Raw genomic sequence first — 17681 nt, 5'->3', positions numbered from 1 at the left:
GCCTTTAGCTCTGTTTCTGGAAGGCAGAAGAGAAGACATCTTACCTTCATACAAAATAGCTTTTTTAAAAAAAGAAACCTTGGGTGTAGTGGAGCATCTGCTTGGCATGCAGAAAATCCTAGGTTCAATCCCCGGCATCTGCAGCTAAAGGAATCGGGTAGAGGGTGATGTGAAACATCTGTGCCTGAGGTCCTGGAGAGCTGCTGCCAGTCTGAGTAGGCAAGACTGACCTTGCTGGACCATGAATTTGACTTAATATCAGGCAATTTCATGCGATCAGTTATTTTTGGAGGAATTAGGAGTCAAAGGTATGGTTTGGAAAATTCTGGAAGGGTCGCCATGATAGTCCATTGTAGCAAAATAAAACAAAAGTTTGGGTGGCACCATAAAGACTAACCACATGTATTCCGACAATGAATTTTCATGAGTCAGAGCTCATTGAATCTGAATCTGGGGAGGGACGGCGGCTCAGTGGTAGAGCATCTGCTTGGTAAGCAGAAGGTCCCAGATTCAATCCCTGGCATCTCCAACTAAGGGTGATGTTTGGCGAGCCAACCTCCCTGTAGGACCCACTTATATGTGGAGTGCCGCAGGGAGCTATTCTCTCGCCTACATTATTTAACATCTATATGCGCCCCCTTGCCCAGATTGTCTGAGGTTTTGGACTGGGTTGTCACCAGCATGCTGATGACACCCAGCTCTACCTGTTGGTGGATGGCAGACTGTCTTCCGCCCCTGAACAGCTGTCAGAGGCGTTAGAAGTCATGGCTGAAGAAGCAGAGTCGGCTGAAGTTAAATCCAACTAAGACAGAGGTCCTGAATCGAGGGGGGTGGGTGGGTTCGTGCATCCAGCTCCCAGCCCTGGGCGATGCCGCTTTGGTACTGGCCCAGCAGGTGAAGAGTCTGGGAGTGATTCTGGATGCCTCCCTCTCCATGGAGGCCCACGTCACAACAGCTGCACGGTCTGCCTTCTTCCATCTACGGCAGATCAGGCAGCTAGCACCATACCTATCCTCCCAAGATCTGGCTACAGTGATCCATACAATGGTCACTTCCAGGCTGGACTACTGTAACTTGCTCTACACTGGCTTGCCCCTGAAACTGATCCGGAAACTGCAGCGGGTGCAGAATGCGGCAGCTCCCCTGCTAGCTGCATCACCTATACGGGTGAAAATACGGCCAGCGCTCCGTGACCTGCACTGGCTGCCTATAGAGTACCAGATCCGTTTCAAGGTGTTCGTTTTGACTTTTAAAGCCTTACGCGGCCTGGCACCAACATACCTACGGGACTGTCTCCTTCCATATACGCCCCGGAGGTCGCTTCGTTCAACCTCCCAAGATCTTCTGATAGTCCCCGGCCCGAGGGATGCCTGTCTTGCCTCTACCAGGGCCAGGGCTTTTTCGGTCCTGGCCCCGACCTGGTGGAATCAGCTCCCTATGGAGATCCGAGCCCTACCTGGCTTGTTGGCCTTTCGTAGGGCCTGTAAAACGGAGCTGTTCTGCCATGTCTTTAGATGAGGCAGCAGGCATCTATCCACCTATTAGATCGGTTGGCCTCCCCCATGCCCTTATGGCCTGCTGCTATACTATCTTGCTTCATATCATCATGCTGAACTGACCTATTGCACTTTACCGATTGCTGACGTTGATTTTATTATGATTTTATTGTGATCTTAATTTAAATTGTTGTACTCCGCTCTGAGCCCCCCAAAAGGGGGAAAGGGCGGGATAGAAATAAACTAATAATAATAAGTGTCCAGGCAAATAGGCGTGGAAAACCTCAGCTTGAAACCCTGGAGAGCCGCTGCCAGTCTGAGCAGGCAATACTGACTTTGATGGACCCAGGGTCTGATTCAGTATAAGGCAGCTTCATATGTTCAAAGAGTTGGAAGGGGCCATACAGGACATCTAGTCCACCCCCGGCTCAATGCAGGATCAGCCTAGAACAGTGGTGGCCAAACTTGCTTAACATAAGAGCCACATAGAATATACTTCAGATGTTTGAGAGCCACAAGACAAGAACATCGATTTGTTTGAGAGCAGGCAGGCAGGAAAACAGATTGGGGGAGGTCAATTTCTCAGCTCAATTTCTTCACCATGGGTTAACGCAAGCTCTCATCAGCTGCTGCATTAATCCATGTTGAAGAAATTGAGCTGAGGCTCCGAGTATCGCCAGGAGGAGGCTGACGAAGCTGATGATCGAAACCGTGAGGAGTCCTTTCATAAGCGGTTACTTCCTCACTCTCTCCACATCGTTCGGAATCGAACGCTGAGATAAAATGTGCTTACCCATTGTGTCTATCTGAAGAAGCCATTCCATAAGGCTGTTGAAAGACTTTGTGAGGATATTTCATGTATTGAATACTCAGTGTTCTGTAGTTTTTTGTCATATTCGGTTTGCACTGAACTATACTTATACACTGTTGACGTGAAAGTTACATTGCTTCCGGTGGTTTTCTCACAAAGCCTATTAATTACACCGGTTCGTTGTTTTGATCACGACAGGGTGGTGGAGGCTTCAACAGCCACACGGTATGTGTGAAAGAGCCACATGTGGCTGCTGAGCCACAGTTTGGCCACCCCTGGCCTGCAGCATCCCCGACAAGTGTTTGTCCAACCCGCTGCTTAAAGACTGCCAGCATGGGAGAGCTCACCACCTCCCTAGGCAGCTGATTCCACTGCTGAACGGCTCTTACTGTACGTTTTGTACGCCCCTCTGTCGATCTATAGTCCAGCCCATTTTGCAATACTGTTCAGTTCTGGTTGCCTTGCCTCAAAAAGGATATTGTAGTGCTGGGAAAAGTGCAGAACAGGGTGACTGAGATGGTCAAAGGGGTTGGAGCACTTTTTCTATGAGCAAAGACTGAAGAGTGGGACTTTTAGAGTTAAGGGGGAGAAGATAGAGCAGGGGTCCCTAGTAGGGTGCAAACACCTTTCTCGGTTAGGGTTGCCGGTCTGACTCAAGAAATATCTGGGGACTTTGGGGGTGGAGCCAGGAGCAAGGGTGTGAGAAGCACGATTGAACGCCGGCGTTCTGGCCATCACATTTAAAGGGACTATACGCCTTTTAAAAGTCTTCCCTCCATTTGGAAATAATGAAGGATAGGGGCACCCTCTTTTGGGGCTCATAGAATTGGACCCTCTGGTCCAATCTTTTCGAAACTTGGGGAGGGGTTGCTTTGAGGAGCGGCAGTAGATGTTATGCTGAGAATCTAGTGCCTCCACCTCAAAAAACAGCCCTCCCCAAGCCCCACAGATCAATTCTCCATTATACTCTATGGGAATCAGTATCCATAGAGTATAATGGAGTGCCCAGCACACATTCCCCCACTCTCGCTTTCTGATGACCTTGAGGGGGGAGGGCCTCCAAACCAGGAGATCCCCTGCCCCCACCTGGGGATTAAGTAGCCAAAGTGAAACACAGATAAGGGTGGCTAAGGATCCATAGCTTCTAGTAACCTATCTGGAACTAAAAAACTGGGTATGGATCTTAAGAACATAAGAGAAGCCACGTTGGATCAGGCCAATGATCCATCCAGTCCAACACTCTGTCACAGAGCGGCCAAAAAACCCGTGAGAAGTGCCTTGTCGCGATTGGAGCTTAGAGAAAGCCTGGAAGGTGAAAACGGGTTCTGAATTTCCGGATACCTCATTATGCAGTAAACATAGACATTTTCTACACGTCTAAGCATCTACATTGACCAGCCAATGTTCACCCATTCCCCTTGGTGTTCTTAAGGTGGTCCTTCGTTCTGTTTGCTTCACAGAAGGCTGAACCTGCACCTTCTATGAAATTGACTTAAGAAAAAGGAAATTGCCTCTGTGGACTTTTAAAAAATATTAGGTGTTTGGCTCTTCGCCTGCTGATGTTGCGTTTGCTATATTTTGATAAGGCCAGTTATCTTTTTGTGTTAGAGTAACTTTATTTGTCTTAGCTTTCAGAAGCACAATTGAGACTAATTTATACATGGAACCCTTGCTTTGTGTCTCTGCCACCCACCTGGGGATTAAGCAACCAAAGTGAAACACAGCTAAGGGTGGCAGAGGTACAAGCAACACTGTATAAATCAGTCTCAATCCTATTCCCGCTGCTCACCCAGTGTTTGTAGAACACGGGCATTGACAGGTGGGGCTTTTGCCCAGCAAGGCTTCTGATCAGCTATCTGAGGTCTGATTAGCTGTGCAGGCTTTTAAACCACTACACCAAACTGAACCAGTTTGGTGTAGAGGTTGTGTGCGGACTCTTATCTGGGAGAACCAGGTTTGATTCCCCACTCCTCCACTCGCAGCTGCTGGAGTGGCCTTGGGTCAGCCATAGCTCTTGCAGAGGTGTCCTTGAAAGGGCCACAGCTGTGAGAGCCCTCTCAGCCCCACCCACCTCACAGGGTGTCTGTTGTGGAGGAAGATAAAGGAGATTGTGAGCCGCTCTGAGATTTGGTGTGGAGGGCGGGATATAAATCCAATATCATCTTCTTTGGAAGCAGCTACCACTACAGCACCAGAACTCCAGAAGCCCTCCCACAGAATACAGAGCATCTCTACCCCACACGGAGTGTTCCTTCTATACCTAGTGGCTAACAGCCACTGATGGACCTCTGCTCCAGATGTTCATCCAGTCCCCTCTTGAAGCCATCTGTGCTTGTAGCTGCCACTTCTTGCAGCAGTGAATTCCACGTGTTCATTCCTCTTTGGGTGAAGATGCGCTTCCTTTGATCTGTTCGAAGCCTACGGCTCATCAATTTTATTGACTGCCCTCGAGTTCTTGTATTGTGAGAAAGAGAGAAAAAGACTTCCTTCTCTGCCTTCTTTCTCCCATGCATGATTCTGTAAATCTCTATCATGTCACCCCTTAGTCGTCTCTCCAAGCTAAAAGCCCGAACTTCTTTAACCTCTCCACATAGGGAATGACAAGGTGTTCCATCCCCTTAATCAGTTTAGTTGCCCTTTTCTGCACACTTTCCAGGGTGCTATAATATCTTTTCCGAAGTGCAGTGACCAGAACTGTACATAGTATTCCAAATGAGGCTTTATACAGGGGCATGATGATGCTGGCTGATTGGTTTTCAGATCCCTTCCTAATAACCCCCAGCATTGCATTAATTTAAGAGTTTCCCCCAGTGGTCTTCCTTACATGTACAGACTCTGCTTAGCTTCCCAGATCTGATGTGATCGAGCTGTACCACGCTGCCTTCCCTCTCTAACAAGAGACACGTTCTGTGATATGTATTTTCCAAGACACCTCTTAAGAAGGCTGTTCCCAAAGAAAAGTACAGGAAAATTACTTTGCAGTGCTTCGAAAGAGCCAATACAGGGCAGCAGTCCCACAGAGGCTTCTGGGATAGATGATGCTGCTGGCTCCACTTTGAGCTCTCTTTCCCCTCGAAAGAATGCTCTGAATTTCTTTATTAAAACATTTATATCTCGGATATCCTCAGGGTTGAAGGTGGCTTACAATAATAAATACATTTTCTTGCTACAACTAAAATAGCCAACCCCAGATCTCCCCCCACCATTAAAAGATGCCTGCCGTTCAAACCCCCTCGAATGCCCTAGCAAACAGGAAGGCCTTGCAGCACTTCCTGAAGAATGCCAAGGACGGCCCCTCCTCCTCCCCTCTTCAGGGAGTCTATTACAATTTAATTTAATTTTGATTTATATCTCGCCCTATCCCACAAGCAGGCTCAGGGTGGCTTACAACAAAGGGCTGGAGCCATGATGGAAAAGGCCCAGGCTTTGGTCAATGCCAGATAAGCCACACTAAATGGTGGGATAGCCCCAAAAGGTTACCTGATGACCATGGTTGGGGTAGAGGGCACTATGGAAGGAGACAGTCCTTTAAGTATGTGCATCCCAGGTCATGAAGGTTGTTGAAGGTCATAATTAGCACCTTGAATTGAACTCAGAAACAAAATGGCAGCCAACACAACTGGGTTGACTTCACGAGCAGTCTAACATAGAGTGTGTTGCAGTAATCCAACCAAGGGTGGAATTTGAGCAGGAGCTCCTTTGCATAGTAGGCCACACCCACCTGATGTAGCCAATCCTCCAAGCGCTTACAAAAAAAGAGCTTTGTAAGCTGTTGGAGGATTGGCTACATCAGGTGGGTGTGGCCTACTTTGCAAAGGAGCTTCTGCTAGAATTCCACCCCTGAATCCAACCATAAGGTTGAAGGAATCCAACCATGAGGTTACCTAAGATATTCACTTAAAACAAATTATCTCCCACATTATACACACACACACACACACACAAAACAAATTTTGGCCCATAGCTTGGGTGAAAGTAACCTAGTAAAACTGGCTATAAGGGATACCTCCCATCTTATGGTTCAAACTCCATGAAAGAAACAGTATTTGTAAAAAAAAATAATTAAGTTAACTTTCAGCTCTGGCCCACAGTGAAATTTTCTCCGCTTTTTCCATCAAGTGTATGGATCTTATGGTGCTTATCAAGGCTAACTCTCTGAATGAAGCTCTTCCCGCAGTCAGAACACTCGTAGGGTTTCTCCCCTGTGTGGATTCTCTGGTGTCGATGTAGATTGGAGTTGCTGCTGAATCGCCTCCCGCAGATGGGGCATTTGTGTGGCTTCTCTCCAGTGTGGATTCTCTGATGACGGTAAAGGACTGAACTGCACCTGAATGCTTTCCCACAGTCTGGGCACTCATAGGGCTTCTCCCCTGTGTGAGTTCGCTGATGAATTATGAGTTTGGAGCTAGAGAGGAAGTACTTCCCACAGACCAAGCATTTGTGTGTTTTTCCTCCTGCAGTAGTCTTTGAGACATTTGGGTTCTGACTCAAACATTTCCCATAAGCTTTGCTGGAAGTTCGTTTTGTACCTAAGTTACTTCCCGTTTGGACTGTGTTCTGAATGTAGGCCTTGTAACTTCTCTCACATGGAGAAGATTCATCCGCATCCTCCACCGTGTGGATTTCTGGGTGGGCCTCCGGTCCTCCCCAGCTCATTGAGGTGTTATCCTGCTCACAAGGCCAGGAAGGGGTCTCTCTTGTTTTCCACATCAACATCTCGCTTGGTCCTTCCAAATCTTCTGGCGCACATTTCTCCCCTTCATCTTCGGTCAACCCCTCATGGCCTGAAGAAGAAATCAGAGAGTCGTAAATAAGTATTTCCCCAGGCTACAGTGAAATGGAATTTGCAAAACAAGGAAACAAAAGATAATTAAAATAACAGACAAAAGATGATATTCCCTTCAAATACTCAACTGGAAGAACATAAGAGAAGCCATGTTGGATAAGGCCAATGACCCATCAGTCCAGCGCTCTGTGTCACACAGTGGCCAAAAAACCCCAAGTGCCATCAGGAGATCCACCAGTGGGGCCAGTACTACTAGAAGCCCTCCCACTGTGTCCCCCCAAGCACCAAGAATACAGAGCACCACTGCCCCATAGAAGAAGCCAGACATCAGACAGACATCCAAAGCACAAATCTTAAATTCAAGAAAACACACACAAAATAATTGGCACATGAAATGCACTGCCACAGGAAGTGATTGTGGCTCCAGGCACAGATGGCTTTAAGAGGGGACTGGATAAACACATGGAGCAGGATGCCTTCCCTTGGTCATGCAAAGAGGCAGTTATCCATTCCCTACTTTGAAAACCATCCTTGCAGGAAAATGATGCAACCTAATTTTGGTGCTGCAGAAGACTCTTGAGAATCCCTTGGACTAATCAGTCAGGTCAAATCAGTCAGTCCTAAGGGAAATCAACCCAGACTGTTCCCTGGAAGGTCAGATGCTGAAGCTCAGATACTTTGGCCAAAATGAGAAGGGAGCACTCACTGAAGAAGATTCTGATTCTGGGAAAGACAGAACGCAAAATAAGAAAGGGATGGCAAAAGATGAGATGGCTGGACAGCATTACTGATGGAACTAACACAAATTTGAATGCACATCATTTGTTATGAGGACTGGAAGTAGCATAAATGAGATCTTGCCGGGCCATGTGTGTCATAAAACGTAATGCCAGCTGGCAGAGATATAAACTTTATAAAGGACACAGACCAACACAATTAAAGGTTAAAAAAAAACTTAAGTAAAACATGCTTAAAACATTAGCAGTTCTTTCTCTTAAAGGTGCTTTCTTTGTATCTCTCCCATGTAATCCAGGCTCTCTCAATTGCACAGCAGAGTTACTGAGCCAAGCCTCTCTTCCGTCTATTGGCTGAGGCTCCTCCCCCTCCTGGTCCCGAGGAAGGAAGGAAAGAGCCAGAGCTTCCTTTGAAGCATGCTATCCCCCACCCTTCACTCCCAAGGGAGGAGCCTTAGCCAATGGAGAAAATAGAGGCTTTGCTCTGTAGCTCCTGAGCAATTGAGCAAGCCTGGCAAAGCAGGCTTCTGTGATGCAGAAGGAAGCATGAAAGGGAGAAGGAAGCAGATGACAGCCAGTTGCTTGGGGGCCTGATAGGAGCCCTCCAGGGGCCTGATTTGGCCCCTGGGCCACATGTTTGACACACCTAGTCTAAATCTTCTGATGGTGCTGAGGGGTCCTTAGCCAGCGCCTGACTGCTGTGATTAAATGGTTAAAAGGCAAATAAACTGAAACTGAACCAAGACAAGACAGCGGTAGTACTCGTTGAGAAGGCAGGGATCTTGACAGACACTGTTCTCCCCGCCTTTGATGGAGTTCAACTGACTCTTGCTGATTCAATTAAAAGCCTTGGGGTCATACAGGAACCAGCTTTATTAATGTACCTACAAAAAAGGTTTCTTCCAAATTTATTCCCAGCCTAATTTACATCACAGGATTACTGTGAGAATAAAATGAAGGAGAGGAGAATAATAAAAGCTGCTTTAGATCCCTGTTGAAGAGAAAGGTTGTGTATAAATGAAGTTAAATAAAGAAATAAGGACAGAACAACCTTCTGAAGCAAACAAAAGTGCCACTCCCAGGAGTTCCAGAACACTCAAGGGGTCAAACACAAGATATCCATACTTACTAGAGATGCCAGACCCCACCCCCAGTGGATGCAGGATTCCCCTGCTGCTAGGCCTTTCCCCCAGCCACCAATCAGCTAATTGGTGGGAGGACCTACCAGTAGAAAGAAGGCTACCTAGGCCACGTTGCTGGGGGTCACACAGGAAGTGATGTCATCATGCCAGTGACTTCCAGATGACACTAGTATTTGGGCAAAAACTCTATAATAGAAGCCAGTTTTACCATAGAGTTTTTGCCCAAAGACTAGAGTGTCACCTGGTAGTCACTGGCGTGATGACATCACTTCCTGTGAGTTGTGGCTTGGGCCTTTCTCTTTCTCCTAGTAAGTCCTCATTAGCCCCCACCGGCTGCTAGGACAGACCTGGCAGCCCTGGTCCTTACCTATCACGCTGGCATCATTGCTATCTTCCTGCTTGGGCTCCCGGCACAACTGTTTCTGCTTGGGATCAGAGTGAGCTGGATCTGCTTCCCAGGAATCCACACCTGTTGTGGCCAATTCCACCTGGAAGGGCAGCAGTAAAAGCTTTCAGGCAGAGCAATTAATCTAGCGATAAGATCCCTGATTCCAACACCCCATCCCTCTGCTTAGCAGCTTCATTCCCATTAGCTCCATGGACATGGGGTGGGTGGGTGCGCGGGTGCAGGGGTAACATATGCGAGCATGGAGCGAGAAGAAGCAGGACAGACCATGCTAGCACCACCCTGGGATCGAATACACCCATCACCCAAAAAGATTCATGGCAGATTTGATACCAGGTCCCCCCTTCCTAGTCCAAAACTCTTAACCGCAATACCAACGAAGCTATCAGCAAACCAGAAAACTGCCAACTTTCCATTTGGCTCAGTACAGTCAAGTGAAAAGATCACAAGCCACGTGAAAAGATCATAGGCCACTGCAAAAGGATATCATATCTAGATCAGACAGCAACATCAGATAGTATTGGGAAGCAGGGTTGGAAGAGGGCATCAGGATAAAGTTTCTTTTAACAAATTTAGTGACTTCAGGAGTTGGAAGAGGACAAAAAAAAATCAGGACCAAGTTTCCTTTTATATATTAAAAGATTTTAGGAGCTTCCTTCAGACTGTATTTAGTTCACAGGCCCCTAGCAGTCTTGAGCCTGTGGGCAACTTGGGACACGACTCAGCGTGGTGGGCGCAGCCACATAATGGCTGCCCCAGCTAATCTTCAGTCACACCGTGAAGATCTGTGCTACGGTTGCAGATGCTGCCAAAGGAATGTTTTTAAAAATCCGAAAAGCCAATCAAATCTCCCATATCAGATCTCCAGCAGCCAATCAGAAACCTTGCTGGGCAAAAGCCCCATCTGACCCCTACCCACTTTCTAAAAACAACTGGTGGTCACTGGGTGCTATGATACTCATGGGCACCATGCTACGGACCCCTGATTTGGACGGCCAAAACTCCCAAATGATCAAGGGAGCAGGTGGATTTGGTGCGCTAGATCCACAGCCAAGACTGGCTCTGACCCAACACCCAACACTGGTTTGGCACTCTAGGAGCAAGCATTGCCAAGTCCAATTCAAGAAATATCTGGGACCTTTGGGGGTGGAGCCAGGAGACATTGGGGGTGGAGCTGGGAGCAAGGTTGTGACAAGCATAATTGAACTCCAAAGGGAGTTCTGGTCATCAGATTTAAAGGGACCGCACACCTTTTAAATGCCTTCCCTCCATTGGAAATAATGGATAGGGGCACCTTCTCTTGGGCTCATAGAACTGGACCTCCCAGTCCAATCTTTTTGAAACCTGGAGGGTATTTCAGGGAGAGGCACTGGATGCTGAAAATGTGGTGCTTCTATTTCAAAAAACAGCCCCTCCAGAGTGCCAGATACTCACAGATCAATTCTCCATTATACCCTATGGGAATTGGTCTCCACAGGGAATAATGGAGTGCCCAGCAGGCATTTCCCCCCCTCCCCGCTTTCTGATGACCCTGAAGTAGGGGGAGGGCCTCCAAACTGGGGGATCCCCTGCCTCCACCTGGGGATTAAGTAACCCAATATGAATAGAGAATCACAGATAAATGACTAGCAGGGGAGCCCCTAAGGGTTCTGTGATTAAACCAGCCTCCAATATAATCAACAAAATTTCATTGAAATTTATAAAGGAAACATAAACAACTACTTAAAGCAGTGAATTGTACATAAGGTGAAATATTACAGTATGCACAGTCCTTTGTAAGGACAAAATTAGGTGAAGTTATATAGTATGCACAGTCTTTCTTGGGACCAATAGGCCTCCAATTGGTTTCAGCCAAGAACTGGCAAAGTAGAGTCTTCTTCACAAGTCAAACTGCTGTAGAAAAAAGCCAACAGTAGCAGACAGCTACGGAGGCGGCGCCTCTCTGCCTCCGTTTCTCTGAAGCTTCCACAGGCTTAATGCAAAAGATTACAAAGTTGATAATGGAAATCAATCCTTCAAGTACAGTGAAAGTGATGTTTATAATGAGGTGCTCCAGTGCCGCCTCCGTAGCTCTCTGCTACTGTTGGCTTTTTTCTACAGCAGTTTGACTTGTGAAGAAGACTCTACTTTGCCAGTTCTTGGCTGAAACCAATTGGAGGCCTATTGGTCCCAAGAAAGACTGTGCATATTATATAACTTCACCTAATTTTGTCCTTACAAAGGACTGTGCGTACTGTAATATTTCACCTTATGTACAATTCACTGCTTTCAGTGGTTGTTTATGTTTCCTTTATAAATTTCAATGAAAATGTGTTGATTATATTGGAGGCTGGTTTAATCACAGAACGCTTAGGGGCTCCCCTGCTAGTCCACCTGGGGATTTGCAACCGTAGGTGTGAGCCCTTCCTCTGGGCACACGGAAGTCAATGACTGCCTTCAGACATCTCAAGCACTGTTTGTTCACGACAGGCCCAGAAACAGCTTGTTTGCTGTGCCAGCAGATCCAGTTCTCTTCTCATTTCCTCACATGCAAAGCCTGAAAACTCCCTGGCTTGGGAATCTCCAGTCAGACTCTTATTTGCTAGGAAATCCAAATGCAGCCTCCTGAGAAAAATCTGGATTTCAGACATCGCAGAACATTGGAGTTTGACTGAAAACTTCCCAAACCATGGTGTTTTCAATCTCACGAAGAAGATGATGAAGAAGATATTGGATTTATATCCTGCCCTATACTCTGAATCTCAGAGTCTCAGAGCGGTCACAATCTCCCTTACCTTCCCTCCCCCCCACAACAGACACTCTGTAGGGTAGGTGGGGCTGAGAGAGCTCTCCCTGAAGCTGCCCTTTCAAGGACAATTCCTGTGAAAGCTATGGCTGACCCAAGGCCATTCCAGCAGGTGCAAGTGGAGGAGTAGGGAATCAAACCTGGTTCTCCCAGATAAGACTCCCCGTGCCTAACCACTACACCAAACTGGCTCTCATTGTGCGTAGAAGGCAAGGAGAGAGGGAGCACACAGGCACAGCAAACAAACGACATTCACACCCACATCACCAACTGAACTTTGTGGTGGCATCTGAATGCATTCTTTAATATCAAAGACACACAATACAGCCTCACCTCATTTTCCTGCCTCTCAGCCTCTGGTTGCCTCAGCAAGAAAGCCTCAGCCAGGGCCACTGCCTGAGAGCAGGTCTCTGGACCAAGCTCCCTGACCCAGCTCTGGATCTCTGGCGGCAGGATAGTCAAGAACTGCTCCAAAATCAGCAGCTCCAAGATCTGCTCTTTCGTATTTCTCTCAGCTTTCAGCCACTGACAGCAAAGTTCTTGGAGATGGCTATAAGCAGCCCTTGGGCCCTCGGCCTCTTGATAGCAGAAATGCCTAAAATGTTGTCGCTGCTTCTCCCTGGTGATGGAATCCCTTCTCAAGATGGCTGTCTTCACTTTCCCATAATCCTCTCTGTCTCCAGCTTCGAGCCTGTTAAAAGCCCGCTCAGCTTCCCCACTGAGTGCTGGCAAAAGCTGGGCTACCCATTTTTCCTTGGGCCAGTGACAAGCTTTGGCCACTTGCTCAAAGGAGGCCAGGAAGGCTTCAGTGTCATCCCATGGTGTCATTCCATGTGAGATTTTTACCTCTAAATGAGGGGAAGTAACGGTCTTTAGATACACTTGCTTTTGGGCATCCCAATGCCGGACCAAACAGTCTTCTGGCTCCTCCTTCACCCGATACAGGGCTGCCCATCCATGGGTCCTCCCAGTACTTCCCAACTGCATTGCCTGAGGAGGTTTACCTTCTCCCATCAAATCCATCTCAGGCTTGAGGCCTACAGCATCTTGAGAGACATGAGAAGATTTCCCTTCTCTCTCCAATACTTCCAGTTGCATATGGCCTGGGCGAACATCTTCCATTTTCATCCTTGGTCAACCCCTCAGAGATAACGCTGGGCTGTAGAAAATTCTAGAAGAAACGATGATGTAGATCAGTATGTTGCACTTCCACAGCGGGGAGGGGAAGGACACAGACAGAAAGCATGAACACAATATTCTATTTGTAATCTCAAGAGAAAAATCATTTCTAGCTCTATCCTCATCTTTATTAGTTCCTGAAAGTTAAACAGGGTCAGCCCTGCTTAGTTCTTGGATGGAAGACCACCAAGGAAGTCCAGAGGTTCCCATCCAAGTACTGATCAGGACTGAAGTTGTTTATCAACCAAGATCTGACATGACTGGGCTATCCTAGACAATCCACGCCAGGCCACAGAGGACACTGTCACTCTCTCATTCCTTCTTGGTGCCATACCAAAATGGTGATCACAATCTCTCTTCTACCAAATGAAAGGAGACATGGAAGTTTTGGTTCGGATTTGACCAAGCAAGAGAAATAATAACTTGGCTTTTTATTTGGTTTACTATCTGTAATCCTCATTCTCTGCTTATGAACCAGTAAACCATGCATGTATTATTTACAAAACTTCTAAGGATAATGACTTGGAAGATAAGTAATACTGCCAAGTTCCTAGATTGTGTATTGGAAATGGCTTCCCTGTGCTGTTACTAATTTTGTGAAACAAGTGGAAAACTTTCTGCCTGCTGTTCTGATGAGGAGGTATTATTTGTACCATTTTTTGAAAGCATGCTTGGTGGAAACTTCCATCAAGTCACAGCTGATTTATGGTGACTCAGTAGAGTTTGCAGTTAGATCCAAGTGGGCAGCCGTGTTGCCGTAGAACAAAGTAGGAGTCCAGCTGCACCTTTAAGACCAACAAAGTTTTATTTAGAATGCAAGCTTCTGTATGCATGCATACGTCTTCAGACGAGGGGATAGGGAACAGTGGGCTGAAATACATGTAATTTGGTGGGTTAAGAGTGTAAACTGAAACAAGTTGGGGAGCACTCAGCAGCTCTCCTCCCCTGGCTGATGTCCTGACAGGATGCCCGACTCAGGGCACCTGCAGCAGGCCCTTAACATTACATAAGAGCAGCAAGAGCCAGTCTGGTGTAGTGGTTAAGTGTGTGGACTCTTATCTGGGAGAACTGGGTTGATTCCCCACTCCTCCGCTTGCAGCTGCTGGAATGGCCTTGGATCAGCCATAGCTCTCACAGAGGTTGTCCTTGAAAGGGCAGCAGCTGTAAGAACTCTCTCAGCCCCACCTACCTCACAGGATGTCTGCTGTATAGGTGTGTGTGGGGGGGAAGTAAAGGAGATTGTGACCGCTCTGAGATTCAGAGTATAGAGTGGGATATAAATCCAATATCTTCATCTTCAATTTATATTTATATTTACATTTACATTTAAATGTTAGGAATTAAAATGTGAGGGAAGGGATGGGGCCCCAGCCTCTCAGCTTTCACACCCGTGGTGGTGGCAGGGGGAGGGAGGGAGAGCCAATGGCACCTGAGGTGGGGCACCAAAAAGGAAGTCATGGGGCAGGGTCCCCACAGGGCCTTCTGTAGCCACAGCCCTGCTACTAAACAGCAAGTATCACCCTTTAAATAGTAGGGGTATTGAAAGTGAGATTTGTCCTAGTGATGATCAGTGGTTCAAGGTAGTTTCAAAACATGGTAACCCTACTGTATGGCATTACACCCTTTTGAGTTCTCTCCCCCAAACGTGTCTTCTGCAGGCTCCAGTACACCCTCTCCAGGAATCTCCCAAGCTGGAGTTGGCAACCCAGCTCTTTCCCACCTCGGATCGCAAAGCCCCTGCCTATCCTAGAAGCCAAAAAAAACAAAGCGAAGCGTTCCTTTTTCGCCGACCGACCAAAAAGAAACTCTACATAACGAAATGACAAAAAAGATTACCAAAGCGCTGGCGCGGTTACTAAATTCAATCCCCGAAGTTACTGCAAGTCGCGTTCTCCACGTGCTTTACAAAGAGAGAAGGTGCGGGTGTATCACAATCACAAATCCTTTCTCCAAATCATGGGTGTAAAGGGGATCCTTTGCTCAAGAGGGAAGCACAAGAGGCTTTGCAATTGCCTAACTCCCTGGGAGAGAAGCCTCCGGTGCCCTTGTCTCGATCCTGATGCTTACCTTTCTACAAGCAAGCAAAACTCCTCTCCCAGTTGCAGCAGGGAAATTGACAAGCAAGCTCCGCCTCTCTGGCGTCTTATCTGTCCTCTCTAGGAATTGGAGCTCTGTCAGTTTAACCCCTCTCCAGCCCAAGCCTGGACATTTGGCTTGTTCATATGTGCAAGTTGTCACTTGATGTCTTCATAGTGCCCAGCAGACATTTCCCTCCCCCCCCACCGCTTTCTGATGACCCTAAAGCGGAGGGAGGGCCTTCAAACCGGGGAATCCCCTGCCCCCACCTGGGGATTGGCAACCCTATCTCTAGATGACCAATAATGAACTTTAGTGTGTGTGGTTTGCTGATTTCAACTTTCAACCTGCGATTTGAGAAGAGCATTAAGGAATTAGGAAGAGAACCGCAAACAGGGGTCTCCCCCACTCTTCTGCATCAGGTTTATGGCACTGCTGGTGCTAGAACAGAACCAGTGAGGAAAGATGGGAAGTCACCCTGCTCCAGAAAAATAATCACACAAAGAACCCAAACAATTCATAAGAGAGCCTGGAAATATTAGCATTTATTATTTCTAATACATCACCGTCAGTGGATTTGACAGAGTAACCTACCCAGGGGAGAAGGGCGTGTCCCTCCCTCAAAGGAGTTTATAATCTGAATTTTAAATCCCAAATGTAATTGAATTCCTACTCAGTTTCATACATAGCCAAATACAGGCCTTGAATTCAGCAGGAGCTCACAGGAGTGCAGCTCCTGAACCCTTCTGATGCCCCCCTCCTCCTTCCCACCTACCTACCTTGTCTATTGAATAGTTGGTACAGTTGCATAACAGTACCTGGATAGGAATGTGGGCAGCCAGCCAGCCACCAGGAGCTTTGCCACACCCCCAGCAGCCCTCATTAACCCCTGCAGAAGCCCACACCACCCTTTCTCCACTTCTTATGTGATTTTGGGTGGTGAGCGGCTTACTGGCCTTTTGACTTGGGGGGCAGGGCGGCCAAGGAGAGCCCCAGGTGAGCGAGGCCTGCTTGGGCTGGCTATTCTCTGGTCAGCCCAAGCAGGCCTCGCTCACCTGGGGCTCTCCTTTCTTGTGTCAGGTTGCTTTTGGCTGGTGGGGGAGCAGCAAATACTAATGAGCTCCACCACCTATTTTTCTTCAAAACAACCCCTGGCCAAATATGACTTCTCCTCTGTTAGCCGTAACATGAATGTGCAACTACCCCTGCATAGCAACCCTGGGCTTCCTTAGTGGTCTCCCATCCAAGTAGTAATTGGGGCTGACCCTGCTTAGCTTTGGAGATCTGATGAGGTTGGGCTAGCCTGGGCCATCCAGGTCAAGACTGGGCTATACAGGTCAGTTAAAGTAAAGGTAAAGGTAGTCCCCTGTGCAAGCACCGAGTCATTACTGACCCATGGGGTGAGGTCATATCATGATGTTTTCTTGGCAGACTTTTTGTTACAGGGTGGTTTGCTCTTGCCTTCGCCAGTCATCTGCACTTTCCCCCCAGCAAGCTGGGGACTCATTTTACCAACCTCAGAAGGATGGAAGGCTGAGTCAACCTTGAACCGGCTACCTGAACCCAGCTTCCACCGGGATTGAATTCAGGTCATGAGCAGAGTTTAGGACTGCAGTACTGCAGCTTTACCATTCTGCGCCATGCGGCTCCTGTTGGTTAGCTCCTGTTAAAAAAAGGTATCTTGGATGTTGGGAAGGTCTTTCTCGACCAGAGATGCTGGAGAGGAGCTCATAGGCAGGCACAACAGTTATGAAGGCAGATGGTTAGACTCTTGGGTACCACAGCTTCATGTGTCCCATTAATCCTGCTCATTGATCTTTACTCCCACAAGGTTCTGCAGCCCTCAAATAACAACACTGTGGAGAACAAAACTCTACCTCAGGGGTGCCAAACAAGCATCCCAGGGGCCAAATCAGGCCCCCCTGAAGGCTCCTATCAGACCCCAAATAACTGGCTGTCAGCTGCTTCCTTCTCCCTCTCTCTTGCTTCCTTCTGCATAACAGCTTGCTTTACAAGACTTGCTCTAACACACAGGAGTTACAGAGCAAAACCTCTATTTTCTCCATTGGCTGAGGCTCCTCTCTTGGTGAGGAAGGGGAGGAGGGAGAGCTTGCTTTGCCAGGCTCTCTCAATTGCACAGCAGAGTTACTGAGCCAAGCCTCTCTTCCTTCTATTGGCTGAGACTCCTCCCCCTCCTGGTCCCCTGGGGAAAGAAAGAGCCAGAGCTTCCTTTGCCCAGTTCCCTGGATCCTATGGGAGGGATACA

General features: G+C 47.6%; 1 protein-coding gene across 3 annotated transcripts; it reads right to left on the bottom strand.

Moving 5' to 3' along the window:
- Window positions 1-5386: 5386 nt before the first annotated feature.
- LOC132571195 (zinc finger protein 24-like) lies at window positions 5387-15453 on the bottom strand. 3 transcript variants are annotated; one of them, XM_060237896.1, is made up of 4 exons: window positions 15407-15453; window positions 12494-13331; window positions 9337-9457; window positions 5387-7091 (listed from the first exon to the last, which is right to left on the bottom strand). In XM_060237896.1, exons 2-4 carry the CDS (start codon window positions 13286-13288, stop codon window positions 6382-6384), a joined length of 1626 nt encoding a protein of 541 aa, XP_060093879.1. In that variant the 5' UTR covers window positions 13289-13331; window positions 15407-15453; the 3' UTR covers window positions 5387-6381. The 3 variants fall into 3 exon arrangements, with proteins under 3 accessions (XP_060093879.1, XP_060093878.1, XP_060093880.1); XM_060237895.1 differs by having other exon boundaries at window positions 15176-15422; XM_060237897.1 differs by lacking the exon at window positions 15407-15453 and adding an exon at window positions 13993-14124.
- Between the last annotated feature and the right edge of the window lie 2228 nt (window positions 15454-17681).

Source organism: Heteronotia binoei, chromosome 5 (genome assembly GCF_032191835.1).
Source record: "Heteronotia binoei isolate CCM8104 ecotype False Entrance Well chromosome 5, APGP_CSIRO_Hbin_v1, whole genome shotgun sequence".
Taxonomy (NCBI): Eukaryota; Metazoa; Chordata; class Lepidosauria; order Squamata; family Gekkonidae; genus Heteronotia; species Heteronotia binoei.
The sequence above is the reverse complement of the archived record's forward strand: the minus strand, read 5'-3'. Positions and strand labels throughout refer to the sequence as shown.